We start from the raw sequence: 20,868 nt of genomic DNA, 5'->3' as shown, positions 1-20,868 counted from the left end.
ACATTCCACTGCACTTAGAGTCAGAGTTTCACTGGTGTGTGAAGCCAGGTCACTCAGGGCTTCCCAAACAAATGTGTCTAAAGGGGCTAGAAAAGGTGGGGCCAATGAGCCTGAGAAACATCAGCTGTTTCTGTGGACACCACCTACCTACCCCCACCCTACAACTTCTACATTTGAGATCAAAGCCACCCGTTTTCCCCACCCACACACAATGGTATGGCAGAAGGACAGAATGACAGAAAGCAAGAAAGCGTGCCTAGGCAAGCCACCAGAGAGAGTTGGAAGCTACAGACTCAACACAGAGGGACAGCAACCATCTCTGCCAACTGTTGCCACAGGCCTTCTAATGGGTGAGGGAGAGATCAGCCAATGAGGGGCACTGAGATAGGCAAATGTTCTCCCCACCAACTCTGATGCAACAGAGAACAAAGTTCTAAGGGATTTTACTCAACACCCTGACTGCAGCCTGATTGCTATGGGGGGAGGGGGAAAGCAGCAGCCTACAAGCCACATACCTATGAATCACATACTACCTACCTGCTTTCATTCCAAATACCCCCCAAGGCAAATTTGGAGTGGGGCTGACAAAGGAAGCCTGCCCCAGCTGGGCCTGTGGAGTTGGCAGGTATGGGAGACTTGGGAATAGGAAGGGGCATTTGTTCCTTACTCTGTTTTTCCAAAGCTTTTTGCTTTTTCACTTCCTGGTGCTTGTTCCACAATTCTACCCCAGATGCAATGTAAGCAGGAAAGAAAGACAGACAGAGTCAAAGGCTGGTCAGACAGACAAAATGGAAACCCACCCACCCAACTTGATTCAGCCTCAAGCACAGGATTACAAATGAAGAGATAAAAAGAGATCTTCTCTTTGGGGGATTAAAAATCAAGAGATCTCACACCTTCTCCCCATGAAGCAGACTCCAAATTCTTAACCCTAATGTCAATGCAGCAGTAAAAACTCTGCAGAATGTTAGAGCCAGAAGAGCCTTTAAGCAGCTCCTTCATTTTGGCATGAGGAAGACCATCCTAAAGAGGCTGGAGCACTTGCTCGAGATCACAGAACTCAGGATCAACTTAAACTTCCCCCACACCATGCTCTCCCTGCCCAATCAGCTGGGCAACAGCAATTTTTAAAGATTCCAGGTAAGACTGATGACACCTCTAGCAGCCAACGGGTTTCAGAAGCATGAGCACAAATCTGTTTGATTCACTGGATTGGACAGAGGCCACTCATGCAGGCAATTAGCATTCTTCCTCATGGCTATCAAATAACCTAACTCACCCTCAGAATCAGCACCTGCCCCAGGAGACCCATTCTTAGCCAATCATCTGGAAAATACTTCCAGAGAAGTAGAGGTGACAGAGAACATTAGGTGGTCAAGAATAGCATCTTAGTAGGAAGAGAGGAGAGAGAATACTGATCATCACAATTCTTTTCCTGGAAGAACTTCAAAGTCTATTTAGTCTATTCTCCTCCTTTCCCAGATGAGGACACAGAGACCCTGAGAGGGGAAGGGATTTGCCCACTATTGAATTCCTAGATGGGGGCAGATACAGGACTAAAACTCTAGACCTCCAGACTTGCAGGTCAGTACTTTTCCTAGACCACTACTAGGCAGGAGAAAAGGCAGGAATGAATGACTCTTGGACAACATTCTACAGGCTAAAGAAGTGTAGCTTCCCTAAAAAGTAAACAGATTCCTCATTACCCTTTACGGAAGCAGAAGGCAACTGCTAACACTTGTGACAGAGAGGCATCTGCTAGAAGCATACTGCCTAGGGATCCAGAATCAGAAAAAGAAAGACACAACCTAGAGACTCAAGGTCAAGTGGGGAGTAAGTCAACAGAGGTGACACCCAGAGAGCTCACTAACGCACTGCCTTAAGAGAGGATGGAGAAACGCCAAAGGTAAACAAGCCCTTAACCAAGTCCAGTAAGAAAAGATTTAAAGAAAAGCTGGCTCAGAAATCTACACCTGAAGGTTCAGAACCCAGGGAAATGGGGTTGCCTGATACACCCCAGAGGAGCATGATAATGGCTTGTTAGGGAAAAACTAGTTTAGAGACCGAGATGATCATGGTTTTATACCCCAAAGATGGTATAGCCCATAAACTTCCTGGGAGCTTCCAGGAACTCATGTGATCTCTCCATATGTGAAGAAATCCAGGTGTAAATAAAAAGAGGGACTAGGAGTATGGCTCAGGGTCCCTAAGCCTCACTGGGTCCTCTAAGTAAAACTTCCACTCTTCCTTTAAGATGTAGTTGAGGGGTGGCTGTATATAAAACATAAGGGAAAGTGAAGTATAGAGAAAGACCTTTAGAAGTGGACACAGGCCTATCTCCCTCTCTATGAAGCAAAGCATGGGGAAAAGGAAGGTGGGGTTCTGGACAGCCTGAAAGAAGGCAGAGCCCTTCCACCATGCCACAGTGACACATACCGACAGATGCTACAAAATTCTCTTCCTTCAAGCTTCTGGTGTCTAGTTCCTTAGGACCCTTTCCTGTGGCACTTGGTGTTCGAGGTCCCAGCTCGGGAACTCTCAGCTGTGCCATAGCCTTTGGGTCCTCCTGCCCAGCCAGGCCAGGATCCTTGCCAACTGGTGTATTTATACTCTCTGTTGGACTTTTCTTCCGCTTGTCTGGTTCTGAGAAAAAGAATATAGGAGGAGGTCAAAAGAAACAGTGCTCGGGAATCAAGATAAGGAAGTAAGGTAGGAGAAGCAAGGACACAGGAGGATATGGAATGGACGAAGTGCAAGGAAAGATAAGCTGACATCTCATGACAGGAAAATACCTAGTACACATAAACATGCACTAGAAATAAAATCCCAAGCCGGATGGGCAGCAGCTTGGCACTGGGAAACTTGTCAAGCGGATAGATTCACATTCTTTCCCTACCTTTATTATAGTAGTGGGTCTGGGCGATCTCCAGAAGCCCAAAGATGCTGGCCATGCCCCCCAAACCTGCGTGGGCATAGGACTGCTCCAGACTGAGCACGGTGCATTTGAGCAGGTCTAACATTCCCTTGTACACCTTCCGACTGATCTCCTGCAACAACAGCCCAGGCCGAGAGTTGGCAAAACCACCTCTGGTGTCCAAGCCCCTCTTCCCAGTTGATTCCAACTCCCAACACTGACCACATCTGGGATGACATCCTGCCGGGCATCATCCTCTGACTGCACTGTGCGGTTCAGCTTGCTCAGGACAAAGACACGCAGCTGCTCACTCTCCAACAGCCGTCGCACCTTCTTCACACTGAGCCAGCCAACGCCCTGGCCGTCCAGCACGCTGTGCACCACCTCCTTCAAGAACTGCTGGCTTGCACTATGGGGTCCACACACTTTTGTGGTCTCCAGCTTCTTTGCAGAGCAGCCCACCCTTCAGCAGCCTAGATGCTTGCCTCCAGGGGCCAAGTCCACTGAATTCCCTCTCTCCCCAGATCACCTGGTTGTCACAAGCACCCACTAGGGCTGTTTCACTCTCCTCAACACTGAGCCATACAACCCTTGTATGGGAGCTATGACCCACTGGGAGTGCTGGCAACAACGGTTTCATCTCCCCGACTAAAAGCTTCTCTCCCACTCTTGAGCATCCCTAACGTTTGGTACAGGAATGTACCTCTATGAGAGAACTTTCAAAATAGCCCTGCTATTTATTACCTAGAGTTGCTCGATCGACCCTGGGGTGACAGCGGCTCTCTTTTCACTGTCAGGGTGTGTTTGATGACAGATGGTTTCTGGTCTACTAGGGCCCTCCTGTTTCCTGCAGACGGGGAGGGCAGGAATGAGAGGCGTCACTGTTGTGGTCTGGAGGCAGGATCAGCACAGCCCTAGGTAGTCATGTCCACAACCGTTCCCCAGAAGACTGGGTGAGGGCAGCACCAGGGCATCACACAGGGAGACCAGCTATGGCAGTGTGGAGGAGGTGGGGATGGAGACTTGGGTCACTCCACATGCACCAGCAGCATGCCCCATGGGCAAGCACGGGCACCAAGGGGCACGGAGCCAGGCAGGTCACGCATGTGATATTGCTTGCTCCATGAGGAGGATGGCCCTCAAGCAGGCATAGAAGATGCTAGGAAAAGATCATGCACAGCTCACGGGCAAGACCCACCTTCACCACTCCCAGGGCCGGCTTCAGTAACAATCTCCATTAGAGTATTTAGCCCAAATACTGGGACACAAAATACACAATTAGTAGGTGCACCACAATACCAAACCCCTAAACCCCTCAATGGAACTGAAAGTCAGATCATCTGAGCATTCTCCTGAAGCTTAGTGTACATAACCTCGGTGTTTAGGCACCTCAGAGCTGGAAGCCAGGTGACCAGGAGACAACCACAGCTCAAGGAAAGACCATCTTTAAGACTATGGCCTCTCAAAGCCAGGGGCAGGGTAAATGACACAAGAGCCTTCAGGGACTAAAGAGGCACATGCACAACAGGAGGGCCACGGGTTCCTAACACACCCAGCACGGGGGTCCAGAGGGCCTGCAGGTATGTAAAGGGAAGAGACCTATCTTGCAGACCCTGCCGTGGGAAGGGGGATGAGGGTGTAAGGATGGGCAGTGGTGGATGGAAGTGACAAGTGCAGCAAATGCGGTGAAGCATCAGCATGCAATGAAAGCATTTTGATTGTTCTCCTCTGCAACCGCACCAAATTAAAGCTGGTAAACTAACACTTTTCCATCCCTAACCTGCCAAGCCATGTACGGATTCTACAGCACCAGTTAGTTCCCTGCACTACCAGCTATGATGCCCTGCTGCCCATGTACCCTATGTTTCCAACCCCACCAAAGAACATTCCTTCTATTCCTGACATTTTTAACCACTGCAAAGAGAGATCAGTAAAAACATATGGAGCTGCTTCCCACTGTGCTTTTCTACTGTGATTAACTATTTTAGCACCATATCCAGAGGAAACAATCAGAAGTCAGAGTAAATTCAGAAGAACCCTGAAAACTGTCAGAGATCAAATAAGGTCTCTTGATGAAAATCAAATAAGGTCTTAACTGCCCCCGAGAAGCCAACCAATATTACCTGGCTCACCCACAGGCCCTGTGTTGACTTGAAGCCAAAGTAATAGGCTTCCTGACTCCATGAACACTGCCAGGCTCTTCACAACCATCCCTGGTGGGCCAGCTGCTAAGTCCATGCAGTAGGAACTGTGTAGGTGACCAGTGGCAGCTGATGATACCAAGTTTAATTATGTACCCCTGACAAGTTCCCCCAGAGGCAGCAGTAATCCCACAGTTGCCATTATGCTAAATGAGGTAACAGGGCTTTCTTTTTACCTACCAAGATAGTTTCCAACTGAAAACCAGCAAAAGCCCACAATGTGCAATAAAAGCCATGAGAAGCGATAGGAGGGGCAATAGCCAGATCAAATGATTCATCACACACAGGGCTCTTGACAAGCACCCACAGGCCTGAAATATTTCCCAGAAAATCCTGGTTGGGCAGAAGGAGGGCCACAGTTACCTTTCAGACTAGGGAAGGGTGTGATCTTCTCCCGGGCACCCTTGCTGGGCAGTGTGAGGTTTGAAAGACTGAAGCTTGTACTGTGGTTCCGATACAGGCTGCCTATCAAGGGGACAGTGTGAGAGCAATGAGTTGGGGGATAAAGAATGAAAGCGTCACACTCCAACGACTGTGTCATCTTCACCTTCCTCCTTTTCAGACACAATCCCAGGGCCTCTGCTCTATCTTAGAAAAGACTAAGTCTAACTCGGGACAAACAAAAAGGGACCACTGCCAGGACTGCTCAAAACCCAACAACAGCTTTCTCCGACCACCTCTCATGATGATATCCAAGTTGCTCATCTGTTGCTGATTGGGCACAAAAGCCAGCAGTTAGTGCACTTCAGGACTGAAGTTGGTGCTGTCCCTCCCCAGCTTCTGAAAAAACTCACAATCACAATCATTCCATATGTTGGCTTTCTCTGATCCCTAGTCTGTCTTCAGTCTTTAACTGATACCCTCCCTCATTTCTGGAAATATTCTTTAAGCACAAAAGTCAGTGTCATATAGATTTCGATACATGTTCACGAAAATGCTCTTCACCAGATATTATATACCTAAATAAAATCTGACCAGAATATTTCCACAAAATATAAGTACAAGTGTATGCTTTTAAGTGTAATGATTATTTGTCAGTTGACCAGCTGTCTTGCCTGAAATAGACGGAAACCTCCAGGTATAAGCATAGTAAGATCTCTGTCCCTGTCCTTTATTGATCTCCCTTAAAAATATCTCATTCATTATCACTCAAGTGACCTGAATGGGGGTTGGTAACACCAACCCAGGCCTGTATCTGAAGTTCTAAGCAGCACCTGCCACACTCAGGCCCTACTGGAGGGAAAATGGGACAGAACCATGAGAGGGTTGAAGGCACTTACTGGCAAAAGACACGATGCCCCCGAAGCCCTCGCTGCTGTTGTTGGAGATGGTGGAGGTGGGGGAGCTCGCTCGGGAGTCTGACTCTGCATCTGAGTCGCTTGCCAGTTTCAAGCTGTTGGGCCGCAGCAGCTTTTGAGCCCTTGAATGCACAGTGGCACCTATGAGTCCCAGGCACAGGTACCTACTCATGGGTGTGTGGGCCTTACACTACATTGCAGACACTCTTCCCTTCCCGCAATTCCTAAATGCCTACATCAAAGCACCACCCTCTAGGGATGGCAGGACCATAAGGGCATTCAGACTTCTCCGGCCTCCTGATTAACCCTCACCCAGGCTCCACTGCAGTGAGGTCTTCAAGTTACCCTTCTAGTGGTGTCCCTAGGCTCTCACCGATTGCCATTGACATGATGGCTGAATCGGGGAGTGTAACTTTCCCCCTGCTCATCGTCATCTTCCTCAGGGGGAAAGCCATACTGTGACTTGAAGTATGGATTGTCATAGGTTTGCTGGCGCACTGACCCCGCTCCAATTTCTGTCTGACGCCTGTCCATGTTCCACTTGCCCATGCTGGGAGGCGCGGGCGGGAGGGACTTGGAGACGCCTGCTGCTGCCTTAGCATCCATTTCCATTGAGTCAGCCGGTTCCTAAACCATATAAAATAAAAAGTGGTTGCCTGGTACCCAGTGATGCCTTCCCTTGTTTTCAGCTTGGCAGGGATGATCTAGGCTTGTCAAATTCCTACCCTGAGGAATATGTGAGAAAAGATCTCTGCAACACCCCCATTCTGTCCCCACAAGCTATGCAAGGGGAAATCTTAGCTGAATCTTGAACAAAGCCTGATGAGCTCCTTCTGGAGTCAAAACTGTGTCATAGGCTGTAAGCTATGGGGCCTATGTAGAGGAAGATAGGAGCTTGTGAAGAAAGGAGCAAATAAGGAGCTTTATCTGAACTTTAATACAGATGAGGCCCACATCCCAAGCAGTAGCCCCACGTACAGAACAGGCTCCCTGGGTGACGGCGCTGGGACTGCTGCTGGTGGGGCTGCTGGAGCTAGAGCACAGTGGGGGGTTTTCCTGAGAGGTCCCGTTGTCTGGGCCAGGTTCCTCTGCTTCCTTCTGGGTCAGCAGCTCATCGATCTCCACCTCGCTGGCATCCCCCAGCGCTGCGTGTGTCAGTGGATCCACATCTGCCAAAACCCACAGGTGGCAAGTACAGACTACACCAGCCCAGAACCCCAAACCCTGCCCAGAGCTGGCCACTCTCCCCAAGGACACTTACTGGGAGTATCACCATTGATGTCACATTTCATTATTTCACTGACAAAGTCACCAAGGGAGGAGTAAGAAGAGCTTGAGTCATCATAATCCATACTATCGCTGCCACTGCAGAGTGAAGAGCACAAATATAAAAATAGAAAACAAACAGAAAGGAGGAGCAGGGAAAAGAATCAGCAATCAGCACTAGGAATATTAAAAAGAGGAGCATTCTTAAGATAAAGAAGCAAATATAAAACAATCAAAATGTAACTCAAGGCTTCAAAGACTGTTAAGTAAGTCCTGTGACATTTTGCCATTGTGTTAAACAAGGGCTAGTGAGAGCCTCTTCTTTAAAAATTATTTTACCTCCATAAGGGACTGCTCACCTGTCATCAGGAGGGTCTGAGTCAGAGTCACGCTCTAGGGGCACACTCAGCGCCTCAGCCAGCTGGGAACTGCCATCATAGACTCGATAATGAATGGGCTGCAGCTGATGAGCGTACCACTTTGGCTTGTCCCCAATCAGGGCCGGATCAAACACGTCTACCCAAAGAGAAAAAAGGACAGAGTTAGCAACAAGGGGGAAAAAGCAAGCAACACGTAAAAGAAAGGTAGCAAAAAGTCTAAAGCAAAATAGGAATGGAAGGGGCAGGTAAAAGATCAGAAAGGGAAAAAGGAGAGGGAAGGGCCATCAGGAGGACAAAGGCAGAAGGTGGGGCTGAGCAGAGGGTAGGTGGACTCACTGTTGTGAATTCTCTGAAAGGCATAGTTCGTGGGGTTAAGGATCCATTCCCCAAAATACTCCACAGCCTGAGTCCTGGCCAATTTCTCAGCAAAAGGTGTCTGCCGGGGGCGTGAGGCTAGAAAGGAGCCCACTTGGAAAGCGACCACGGGCCGAGGGAAGAGCCGCAGAGTGCGTGTGTGTGTCTGAAGGCCCCGCAGCATGTTGGGGGAGTTGAAGAAACGGACCATGGCCACTCTGGGGAAGAAGGGGGCAGTAAGGCAGTCCAGTCTCCAGCTCGGGCTGGGAGGGTTCCTACAATCATAGTTTCAGACCACCTCCCAAAGCACCACTTCACAGGCTTAAAGAATCATCAGTCTCCTTTTTCACTCAAGGCTTAAAAGGCCTCTGAGTGTGCTGAACAAAAAGAGTTTCTTCTCTTTGCTTTTACTAAGGAAGCAAATATGAACAAATATTATACATGTTTATAAAGGAACTCAGGCTCAGGGAAGCAGTCTGCCTCTAGGCCGCCTGGAGATCAGAGACCAATCCAAGAGCTCACTGATTGCCTTGTTGACTTGATCATACCTGGTCGCAACATCAACAGAATCCACGTCATTGCCATAGATGAGTGGATTGAATTCTGTGGATGGTGTGGACTGCAGGTCACTAGAAGGCCTTCCCAAGAGAAGAGGGATTTCCTGGCCCTCATGGAATTTCTCCAGATTGAGGATGGGCTGGGTGTTGAGACTCATGCTGGCAAGGGCCTGTGGAGCAATAAGAAATTCTTCATAGAAGGCAGATTCCTGGTTGACTAGCCAACCTCATTTCCTAGGAAAGAGTTCTCAACTTTGAAATAAGAATCCAAATATTTGGACCTTTAGAAAATAATGTGTACACAGACCTTCAGCTTAAGCCAACTTGGGTCAAGGCAACTTAATCAAATCTGAAGTCAAGTCCAGGGCATTAGTTTTCAAACATATTTTAGCCATGAAATCTCGTTTTTCAATTGAAATCTATGTGGAAATATAAACAATTGAAGCATGTAAAAGTAAAGCTTCTCTGAGACAAGTAGTGACTCTGTGGCATCTTACTACGCTGATGGACAGTGACTACAGTGAGGTATGGGGGTAACTTGATAATATGGGTGAATGTAGTAACCACAATGTTTTTCATGTGAAACTTTCATAAGAGTGTATATCAGCGATACCTTAATAAAAAAAAACAGAAAGTAAAGCTTCTTGAAGGACATGAGGAACCCAGAGTCTCACATGCTCAGTGCTCCCAACCTGAATCAGCCCCTAAGATGCCCCAGGAGCAGTTTGAAAACTACTGGTCTAGACCAGCAGTGCTTCTTAAATGGTAATAAACACAGGAATTACCTAGGATATTAAAATGCAGATTCTAATTCAGCATGTCTGTGGTGATTCTGCACCTCCAACAAGTCCAGGGGACAGTAATGCGGCCAGTCCAAACACTGAGTTGCGGTGTAAGAATACGGGATCAAAATAATCCACTCCAAAACTACGAGATCTATTATCTGAATTCAGCAAAGTTGCAGGATACAAAATTAATACACAGGAATCTGTTACATTCCTATACGCTAATGATGAACTAGCAGAAAGAGAAATCAGGAAAACAATTCCATTCACAATCGCATCAAAAAGAATAAAATACCTAGGAATAAACCTAACCAAGGAAGTGAAACACCTATACCTTGAAAACTGCAAGACACTCATGAGAGAAATTAAAGAAGATATCAATAAATGGAAACACATCCTGTGCTCATGGATAGGAAGAATTAATATTGTCAAAATGGCCATCCTGCCTAAACCAATCTACAGATTCAATGCAATCCCTATCAAAATACCAACAGCATTCTTCAACAAACTAAAGAAAATCATTCTGAAATTCATATGGAACCACAAAAGACCCTGAATACCCAAAGCAATCCAGAGAAGGAAGAATAAAGTTGGGGGGATTACAGTCCCCAACTTCACGCTCTACTACAAAGTCACAGTAATCAAGAAAATTAGGTACTGGCACAAGAACAGACCCATAGACCAATGGAACAGACTAGAGAGCCCTGATATAAACCCAACCATATATGGTCAATAAATACATGATTAAGGAGCTATGGACATACAATGGGGAAATGACAGCCTCTTCAACAGCTGGTGCTGGCAAAACTGGACAGCTACATGTGAGAGAATGAAACTGGATTATTATTTAACCCCATACACAAAAGTAAACTTGAAATGGATCAAAGACCTGAATGTAAAGCATGAAACCATAAAACTCTTAGAAGACAACATAGGCAAAAATCTCCTGAATATAAACACGAGCAACTTCTTCCTGAACAAATCTCCTCGAGCAAGGGAAACAAAAGCAAAAATGAACACATGCAACTACATCAAACTAAAAAGCTTCTGTACAGCAAAGGACCCCATCAACAGAACAAAAAGGCATTTTACAATATGGGTATGGGAGAATATATTTGTAAACGACATATCCGACAAGGGGTTGACATCCAAAATATATAAAGAACTCACATGCCTGAACACCCAAAAAGCAAATAATCCTATTAAAAAATGGGCAGAGGATATGAAGAGACCCTTCTCCAAAGAAGAAATTCAGATGGCCAAGAGACACACGAAAAGATGCTTCCACATCACTAATCATCAGGGAAATGCAAATAAAAACCACAATGAGATATCACCTCACACCAGTTAGGATGGCCAGCATGGAAAAGACTAAGAACGAATGCTGGCGAGGATGCTGAGAAAGGGGAACCCTCGTACACTGTTGGTGGGAATGTAAGCTAGTTCAACCACTGTGGAAAGCAATATGGAGGTTCCTCAAAAAAATAAAAATAGAAATACCATATGACCTGGGAATTCCACTCCTAGGAATTTACACAAAGAATACAAGTTCTCAGATTCAAAAAGACATATGCACCCCTATGTTTATCACAGCACTTTTTACAATAGCCAAGATATGGAAGAAACCTAAGTGTCCATCAGTAGATGAATGGATAAAGATGATGTGGTACATATACACAATGGAATACTATTCAGCCATAAGAAAGAAACAAATCCTACCATTTGCAACAACATGGATGGAGATGGAGGATATTATGCTCAGTGAAATAAGCCAGGTGGAGAAAAACAAGTGCCAAATGATTTCCCTCAATTGTGGAGTCTAACAACGAAGCAAAACTGAAGGAACAAAACAGCCACAGACTCACAGACTCCAAGAAGGGACTAGTGGTTACGAAAGGGGAGGGGTGTTGGAGGGCAGGTGGGGAGGGAGGGAGAAGGGGATTGAGGGGTATTATGATTGGCACACATGGTGTGGGGGGATCATAGGAAAGACAGTGTAACACAGAGAAGACAAGTAGTGACTCTGTGGCATCTTCGTACATTGATGGACAGTGACTGCAATGGGGTATGGGGGGGGACTCGATAATATGGGTGAATGTAGTAACCACATTGTTTTTCATGTGAAATCTTCTTAAGAGTGTGTATCAATACCTTAATTTAAAAAAAAAAAAGAATATGGGATCAATGAATCCAAGGATCTTAGCTCTTACAAACACTTAAAGTAGTATTTCATATACCAGCCTCTCCATCTCTAGTCATACTAAAGCAATCATCAAGAATGAAAACACACCAAGGGGAGACAAACTTCCTGAACCTGCAATCCCCAGTAAACTCTGCACAAGATATTATATTGTATCACCAGTGATGGAGTGAGAATGAGAGGGATGTCACAAAATGGTCCCTTTAAATCCAGACAGAAATCATTCAGACAACAGAGAGAGATATTCCTGAAGACTCTACAAATAACAGCAAGGATTCCTAAAAAGAAATACAGAGGTATCTACTGGCGGTCCTACAATAACACATACACGGGGGCAAAGGAACGGGGCCCTTTCATGTTTTACCTGCAGGTACTATGTTCAGCATGCAGAAGAAAATCAATCAATGAAAAATGCACCCCTGAAAACTATAAGACACTCTTAAGAGAAATCAAAGAGGACACTAGCAAATGGAAACTCATCCCATGTTCTTGGCTAGGAAGAATTAATATCGTCAAAATGGCCATCCTGCCCAAAGCAATATACAGATTTGATGCAATCCCTATCAAATTACCAACAACATTCTTCAATGAACTGGAACAAATAGTTCAAAAATTCATATGGAAACACCAAAGACCATGAATAGCCAAAGCAATCCTCAGAAGGAAGAATAAAGTGGGGGGAATCTCGCTCCCCAACTTCAAGCTCTACTACAAAGTCACAGTAATCAAGAAAATTTGGTACTGGCACAAGAACAGAGCCACAGACCAGTGGAACAGAATAGAGACTCCAGACATTAACCCGAACATATATGGTCAATTAATATATGATAAAGGAGCCATGGACATACAATGGGGAAATGACAGTCTCTTCAACAGATGGTGCTGGCAAAACTGGACAGCTACATGTAAGAGAATGAAACTGGATCACTGTCTAAACCCATACACAAAAGTAAATTCGAAATGGATCAAAGACCTGAATGTAAGTCATGAAACCATAAAACTCTTGGAGGAAAATATAGGCAAAAATCTCTTGGACATAAACATGAGTGACTTCTTCATGAACTTATCTCCCTGGGCAAGGGAAACAAAAGCAAAAATGAACAAGTGGGACTATATTAAGCTGAAAAGCTTCTGTACAGCAAAGGACAACATCAATAGAACAAAAAGGTATCCTACAGTATGGGAGAATATATTCATAAATGACAGATTCAATAAAGGGTTGACATTCAAAATATATAAAGAGCCCACACACCTCAACAAACAAAAAGCAAATAATCCAATTAGAAAATGGGCAGAGGAGCTGAACAGACACTTCTCCAAAGAAGAAATTCAGATGGCCAACTGACACATGAAAAGATGCTCCACATCGCTAATCATCAGAGAAATGCAAATTAAAACCACCACGAGATATCACCTCACACCAGTAAGGATCGCCACCATCCAAAAGACAAACAACAACAAATGTTGGCGAGGTTGTGAAGAAAGGGGAACCCTCCTACACTGCTGGTGGGAATGTAAATTAGTTCAACCATTGTGGAAAGCAGTATGGAGATTCCTCGAAAAGCTTAAAATAGACATACCATTTTACCCAGGAATTCCACTTCTAGGAATTTACCCTAAGAATGCAGCAGCGCAGTTTGAAAAAGACAGATGAACCCCTATGTTTATTGCAGCACTATTTACAATAGCCAAGAAATGGAAGCAACCTAAGTGTCTATCAGTAGATGAACTGATAAAGAAGATGTGGTACATATACACAATGGAATATTACGCAGCCCTAAGAAAAAAAAATCCTACCATTCACAACAACATGGATGGAGCTAGAGGGTATTATGCTCAGTGAAATAAGCCAGGCGGAGAAAGACAAGTACCAAATGATCTCACTCATATGTGGAGTATAAGAACAAAAGAAAACTGAAGGAACAAAACAGCAGCAGAAGCACAGAACCCAAGAATGGACTAATAGTTACCAAAGGGAAAGGGACTGGGGAGGACGGGTGGGAAGGGAGGGATAAGGGCGGGAAGAAAAGAAAGGGGGGCATTACGATTAGCATGTATAGTGTTGGGGGGCACGGGAAGGGCTGTGCAACACAGAGAAGACAAGTAGTGATTCTACAGCATCTTACTATGTTGAAGGACAGTGACTGTGAACTTGGTGACAAGTAGTGATTTTACAGCATCTTACTATGTTGATGGACAATGACTGTGAACGGGGATCTGGAGGGGACTTGGTGAAGGGGGGGAGCCTAGTAAACATAATGTCCTTCATGTAATTGTAGATTAATGATTCCAAAATAAAAAAATTAAAAAAAAAAAGAACAAAGAAAAACTGAAGGATCAAAACAGCAGCAGAATTACAGAACCTAGGAATGGACTAACAGTTATCAAAGGGAAAGGGACTGAGAAGGATGGGTGGGAAGCGAGGAATAAGGGCGGGGAAAAAGAAAGGGGGCATTATGATTAGCATGTATAATGTAGGGGGGGGCATGAGAGGGCTGTGCAACACAGAGAAGACAAGTAGTGATTCTACAGCATCTTACTACACTGATGGACAGTGACTGTAATGGGGTTTGTGCGGGGGACTTGGTGGAGGGGGGAGCCTAGTAAACATAATGTTCCTCATGTAATTGTGGATTAATGATAACAAAATAAAAAAAAAAGAAAAGAAAAATGCACCTAAAGGATTACTCAAAGAGGAATTTTTGAAGAAAGCATTCTATAGGGACTTAGGAATCAATTCAAGAGGAAAATATAATAGAAACCAGATTGTCCAAGCTATTAACTCCTTTCTTACAAGACTGGGCAAATGTTCCAAGGCCATGAAGAATGGCAGCTGTGACAAGAAACAGAAAATGAAGGGTAGTTTTACACAACATAAGTTTTAGAGGGTTGGAAGGCATACAATGAGTTAGAAGGAACCCAAAAAGCCCTTTTTAAGATTCACTCTGCCACCCAGAAATGGGATACACCTCTTCTCAAGCCCACCCAAGGCTAACAGAGGAAACTGGCTCTTACAGCAGCTGTCTGCCTACATTGGCCCTAAGCAACTACTGCTCCCCTTCCTTTTGTTCAGTCTTCACCTACTTGCTTTAAATGTTTTTTCAGCTCTAATGATTCCGGTTCTGGCAGGACAGGGAGCACTTCTGCATTGGTGGGGGCAATCACCTGCACCAGAAAACAGAGAAAAGGCATGATCTTAGAAGTAACTGCTTAGGAGTTTCTCTTAAATAGAGGTAGGGACCAAAATAGGAAGCTGTATAGACAGCATCATCATATATATGTGAACTCATGCATTACATACGCACACATACATAAGATATGCATATACACATACATGACACACACACACACACACCTGAAAAGAAAGAAACTTAAATGTTATTGGTGACTATCTCTAGATAATGAGATTATAGTTTTTATTTACTTCTTTATACTTTTTTGTATTTTCTAAAGTTTTATGTAAGGCCTTTCTATTGAAGTTTGAATATAAAGAATATTAATACATATTGTAAAAAAGTCTTAATCAAAAGACAGTTTCTTACTAGAAACTATACTCCAAGAAAACCATTAGATGATCTACACCATATGTAATGGTCCTGTAGCCACAAGTACCCTACTGCTCAGATATGGAGGAGCACTGAATTCTGACAAAACTAAATCTTGTAATTCTTCAAGTCATAATCCAGATCCTCTTAAGCCAATAAAGTAGAAGCAACATTTAAAAAAATTGTGTCAGACTTACACAACACAAATCACCCACCAATTTAAGACCTGTCTGGGAGTAATCTAGAAAAACAGAACACAGTCCTCATTCCAGACCCTACAATGCCTCAGCCAAGAACCTCACCCGATTACTGTCCAGATCCACCAGCCATACATCATCAGGTATTTTGAAGTCCAGTTTGTAGAGGAAGAAGCTGGCAGGGACCCCGATGATGTACGGGGTTGGAGCCAACAATAGCTGCAGAAAGGATAAAGAGGATTAAGAAACAGAAACTAAACTTACCGTGATCACTTAACAAGTCAGAATTTTTCTAGATAAAGAAATGCAGGTCTACAACCCCTTTTCCAAGTTTCATATGTTACATACACACATATGTATAAGATATGCATATACACATGTATATGTAGTGCATATCCTGTACATTACGTTGACACCTGCAGCAGTGTACCCAGTAGCCTCTAATCATTAACTGTGATAAATACAAACCATAAATAGCATAGGTTTTGCCACAAGATCAGTTTAAGTAAGGTCATACTCTACAGGCAAATAAGTTATGCTATGGGATTAAGGACCACTACTGATTTACAACTTCTTTGGGCATTAAGCTTTCCCTCGGAGCTGGACAGAGTTGGAAAATAGACGTGACAAAGCCAGAAAACACCTGGAGACCCACCTGCTCTGCTGATGCCATGCAGGTGGGCAGCAGTGGGATTACAGGAAACATATACTCCAGGGGGTAGATCATTGCCACAAATGCCATCACAGACATGGACAGTGCATTGTAGTCTCGAGACTGTAGCACCACCTGCCATATGTCATAAGGATCACTCAACAGCATAAATAAAGTTCACAAGAAAACAGCTTCCAACGAGATAATTTAATTTCCATTTCATCATGCCTACGGCATTTTCCACAATTATCATTGCCCCACCCTGCTCGCCACCTCCCAACCCAAGCACTGTAGTAATTTTCCTTCAAATTACTCCCTTGCCTTCCTAGTTTTTCTACTCCCAATCCGAGGACCACTCATCGGAACACAACTACTGATCTCTCCAGAGAATTAGGTACAGTTAAGGATAATTCAACTGAGTTTGGACCTTCTGAACATGTCTCGCTGACACCAGTACCTTCAATCAATCCATAACTACTGAGTACCTACTCTATACTTGACATCGTGTTACCTCCTGGAGAAAAAACAATGAAAAAGATGTAGTACTTGTCCTTAAAGAGCTTATGGTCTAGCTTCTGCCATAGTTTAAGCCCTTTCCCTAGAGACATCTAGAAAGCTCACCTTGTGCTCTAACAGAATGCAGGTTAGCACCTGAAGACAGGCATCCACACCCAGAAGTTCCAAGGGAAGGTGCAGAGGGAAATCCACTAATGTGAATCGAGAGGGGTCCGGAAGAGCAAAGGTCAGAGCTTGCTGGAGCTCCTGGGGTAGGACCTCAATGTCTACTCGCTTCTTCCCAGAGACAGGTACTGGGGAGCGCAGCAATCGATAGATCCAGGCCTCGATCTCTCGAAGGTCCTGCAGAAGGGCACTCGACTTCTCCTCCATCTGCAATGATCCAGTAAAGATGCGCCACATGGTGTCCCTAAGGAGTAGACAGCAGGAAGCAGATACATGAGCACCAGGGGCTGACACTCCACTGCAACCCAGTGTGACCACAGAGGGCATAATGATGGCGATTGGAAAAGCCTGCCCACTGGGCTCAGTTAGAACTCGTAGGTATACATAAGGGTGAGAACAACTGTAAAAACATGCACATAACAGGGCTTATTGTACATATCAAACTCATCAGCACCAGTCCAAACACAGTTATGATAGGATGAAGTCCAACTCTAAAGCAGTCTTTTTCTTTAAGGACTAACATAATACACTTCAGTAGGTCTGAGGACCTCAGGCTTTAGTGAAAATTTCCTGCTCTCTTCCTGGACCAATTATACCTCATTTCTAAATGCAGCAAGCCATACCTCTGTATGCCTCGAGGGATGCCCAGTTTCTTGCCCAGCAGTCGCTCACTACAGCAGTCCACCAGACGTTTGAGGGTATACAGACATTCTCGGAAGGTGGAGAAGAAGGGGTAGTGGCTCAGCACACACAGGGAGGTCAGAGTACTGTTGCGGGATCGGTTGCCTGACTTGGCCCTGCATTTACCCCGAGGAGACTGGTTCACATCAGGGGTGGAATCAGCACTGGGAGGCTGCAAGGATGAGCCACTCTCTGAGTTCTCAGTGCCAACCTCTTCTGAGGTGCGGGTGGCACGGGGTCCTTCCTTCCCATGAGACCCTGCCCCACCTTCCCCCTTTTCCTTAGGCATTCGCTTTTGGAAGGACCGGTAGAAGTTAACACAGATGCCATAACGTGTGACTCCAGTGTCCTTGTCAGTGAGTGTGAAGACAAAAGAGGTGTCATCCCGTAGGCTCATGTGCCGCTGCCGCACACTCAGACAGCCCTCGGGCTGGCAGAAGAACACTACATCTGGGGGCAGGGGAAACTCAGCATGATCCTCTAATGGGTATCGCCGTAGCAATTCAGGAGTCTGGGCCACACTGTCACTGCTCGGGTGCCTGAAGAATACAAAGACAAATTCAGCAACCTGAGGCTAGGATGCTCTTTCAAATTTTAACCACAGTCCAGAAATTAAGCTCAAAATGCCACTGGATAAAGTAAGCTAATGTCAGGGCCTTGAAAAACATGGGTACTGCTTGAGACATTTAGCTGGTAGGCTAACTGAGGTCTGCACTGCCATGACAACAGCTATCCTGAAATGAAAGGGAAAGTGCAACAATAAAATTATCACTAACAAGATGAGTAACACCTTTCAAGGTCTATTAGCTAATGAATCACCAAAACAGTATGTGTAGGTAGAGAAGGAGCACTATGTACTTCTTGTTTTTACCAAATAAGGAAACCAGGATATATAGAGCATATCTGCTCAAGATCACAAAGATGCCAGTTAAGAGTAGAGTTTTGCTCTATCTCTGTTCCTCCAAGCCAGTACTCCCTATCCACCTAACAGTGGCATCAAGGTTCCTATCAGGGTAAAACAGGAGCATGAGATACACAGAGCAAGGTGGAAATGGAGAAAGGAATAATTACAGTTGTGCGGCTGTCCCAGATGACAAGACAAAAAAAAACCAGTCTCTCTGGTTACCTGGCCCCTACGATCACGAGGTAATCCAGTGCCCGGGGGCAGAACTTCTTCTTCTGTACCATGGCTCCTATTCATCAGTTCATCTCACAGAAACTTCAAGGCGCCAAGCAAGGAGTCAAAGTTCCCAGGATGAATTCTGGTATTATCTGAAGATCCAAGTCTAATAGGGAAAAAGTACTGCTAAGATCCTTTGCTGTGCCAAAGGGATTCATCCCTCTTAGGGCACTGGTCAGGTGTTCCATTTTAGTACTAAAGATAGAAGGGACACTTCTCCTAGCCAAGAGCTCGATCTGGGCTTATGAGCTCACAGAGTCAAATGTCAAGAAACAAGATAAATAATGGCTCACCTCCCATCCCTACAAACCATCCTCACCCCTGGGGTTCTGTTTCTGAAAAACAGACCCAGTTAGTCTAATCTGGACTCAGTCATTATGATAACAAAAATTAAGTCACTTTTAGGACTGCTCCAGGATGGAGCAGGATCAAGCCAGACTCTCTAATCAGTACTAGTCTGCACTCCTATCTCTAGATAGAAACCTAATCATTCTCTGATCCAACATTCTGTATTCAGCTTGATGTGAAACGAACCTTATAGACTGTATAGTTAGTTACACTCAGACAGTAACAACAGCTGGCTACTTTTCCCCATGTGATCTGAAATGAAGAACATCTATGTCCCATTTGCTTCATGGAAACCATTTTCCTCCTCTCTTCCAGCAAGAAAGGGGCCCAGTGGTTACTGTTACAGCTCTGCCCTTGGTGCAGAATCATAGTCTTTCTCTCTATTCTCCTCCCAGGATTAGAATCAGTAATATAATACAAACAGATGAGGCCTCGTCTTTCTCTATTTTACAGAAATTAAGAATTTGATGCATGAATAACAGGATTTCTGCAAGGACAGAGAGAGATGTTCAGGGGACTTTCGAAACCATAGTCCAAAAATTAGGAAAAGCTTACATGGTCTTAATCATAATTCATTTCCGTTGGGTCTCCAAAGACTTCTTTAAATAAATGTTTCACGCCACTACAAGCCTATTTTCAGTGCTTTCAGGATTCTACCTCTGTGCTCCCCACATGGCCACACTAAGACCTCATTCACTATAGACATACAAAGAGAATCTCATTACACTACACAACCACTCACACACCACTCTTTGCTGCTGTGAGCACTCTCATACATATAGACACACACACTCCATTTATGCTTAAGGCCCAATTTGATTTAAATAATGACAAGTCTTTTTTCTCCCCTACTTAATAATAAAAAAGACCTATCTGCAACAACTTCTCAAATCATCAAAATACTGTTCTCTCCTTTCTCTTGCTCCCAACATAGGACTTGCAGGTAATAGGATTCAGTTTTGTCTCCATAGCGACTCTGGCTGCCAGCACTATTTATAGAATAGCCACAGCCCCTCCCCCACTTGGAGACCACACAGTGCTAGGAGCTGCTACCAGCACTGAGTGGTCATAACAGGGCCCGTAACAACTCATTCTCCTTAAATCTGGAGACATCTCTTCCATCAACAGCACCTGCTAATTATTAGGTTACCTTCACCCCCATGTGCCTTTAGTTTGCACTTTGTCCTAATTCTGGATTTTGATAGTGATATCTCCTTTCCACACAACCAACACCAAGCTCCTAAGCATGCCATATCCTCATTTCTAGGTATATTACCACTCAAAAAAGTCCTCCACTACTATAGAGTTATGAGCATGCTGCAGAAGGTGGGGCATGTTAAAGAGCTAAGCTCAGCACTTCCCAAGCACAATGAGAAGGGGAGGGGAATATAGAAACGAAATCGGGAGGAATAAAGCATTATTTGTTCTATAAAGAAGTATGTGGAAAATGCCTAGGGTGAGAGCCAAAGTATCTTAAAATAAAACAAAATTTGCAGTACCAAAGCTCAAGGCTAAGCCTTGAAATCTATTTTTACACTGAAAACCAGGAGCTCTTTTTACCAAAATCTCAAAGATCACACCTGAAGCATCTACTAACATATCAGCTATCAGGCCTCAAGCCTTGGTGGG

At 44.7% G+C, this 20,868-nt stretch overlaps 1 protein-coding gene across 50 annotated transcripts in view; it reads right to left on the bottom strand.

Annotated features, from left to right (window-relative positions):
- The window catches only part of MADD (MAP kinase activating death domain), a 61,013-nt gene that overhangs the window by 38,636 nt on the left and 1,509 nt on the right, over positions 1-20,868 (bottom strand). For 8 of the 50 annotated variants that reach the window (XM_037016136.2, XM_037016131.2, XM_037016132.2 and 5 more), the window contains exons 2-20: positions 18,838-18,997; positions 17,654-18,250; positions 16,971-17,274; positions 16,353-16,484; positions 15,803-15,916; positions 15,040-15,120; positions 8,962-9,140; positions 8,396-8,631; positions 8,039-8,195; positions 7,675-7,778; positions 7,392-7,582; positions 6,787-7,040; positions 6,396-6,535; positions 5,479-5,580; positions 4,113-4,172; positions 3,659-3,761; positions 3,137-3,323; positions 2,897-3,047; positions 2,437-2,643 (exon numbers count right to left, since the gene is read on the bottom strand). In XM_037016136.2, the coding sequence (XP_036872031.2) occupies positions 2,437-2,643; positions 2,897-3,047; positions 3,137-3,323; positions 3,659-3,761; positions 4,113-4,172; positions 5,479-5,580; positions 6,396-6,535; positions 6,787-7,040; positions 7,392-7,582; positions 7,675-7,778; positions 8,039-8,195; positions 8,396-8,631; positions 8,962-9,140; positions 15,040-15,120; positions 15,803-15,916; positions 16,353-16,484; positions 16,971-17,274; positions 17,654-18,250; positions 18,838-18,899 (3,361 nt within the window). In that variant the 5' untranslated portion in view covers positions 18,900-18,997. Of the gene's footprint in view, positions 1-667; positions 722-2,436; positions 2,644-2,896; positions 3,048-3,136; positions 3,324-3,658; positions 3,762-4,112; positions 4,173-5,478; positions 5,581-6,395; positions 6,536-6,786; positions 7,041-7,391; positions 7,583-7,674; positions 7,779-8,038; positions 8,196-8,395; positions 8,632-8,961; positions 9,141-15,039; positions 15,121-15,802; positions 15,917-16,352; positions 16,485-16,970; positions 17,275-17,653; positions 18,251-18,837; positions 18,998-20,868 lie in introns of all 50 variants that reach the window. The other 42 variants (XM_073216540.1, XM_037016151.2, XM_037016154.2 and 39 more) reach the window with 7 other exon arrangements.

This window comes from Manis javanica, chromosome 11, assembly GCF_040802235.1.
Source record: "Manis javanica isolate MJ-LG chromosome 11, MJ_LKY, whole genome shotgun sequence".
Taxonomy (NCBI): Eukaryota; Metazoa; Chordata; class Mammalia; order Pholidota; family Manidae; genus Manis; species Manis javanica.
Note: the sequence above shows the minus strand (reverse complement) of the source record. Positions and strands in the feature narration are given on the sequence as shown.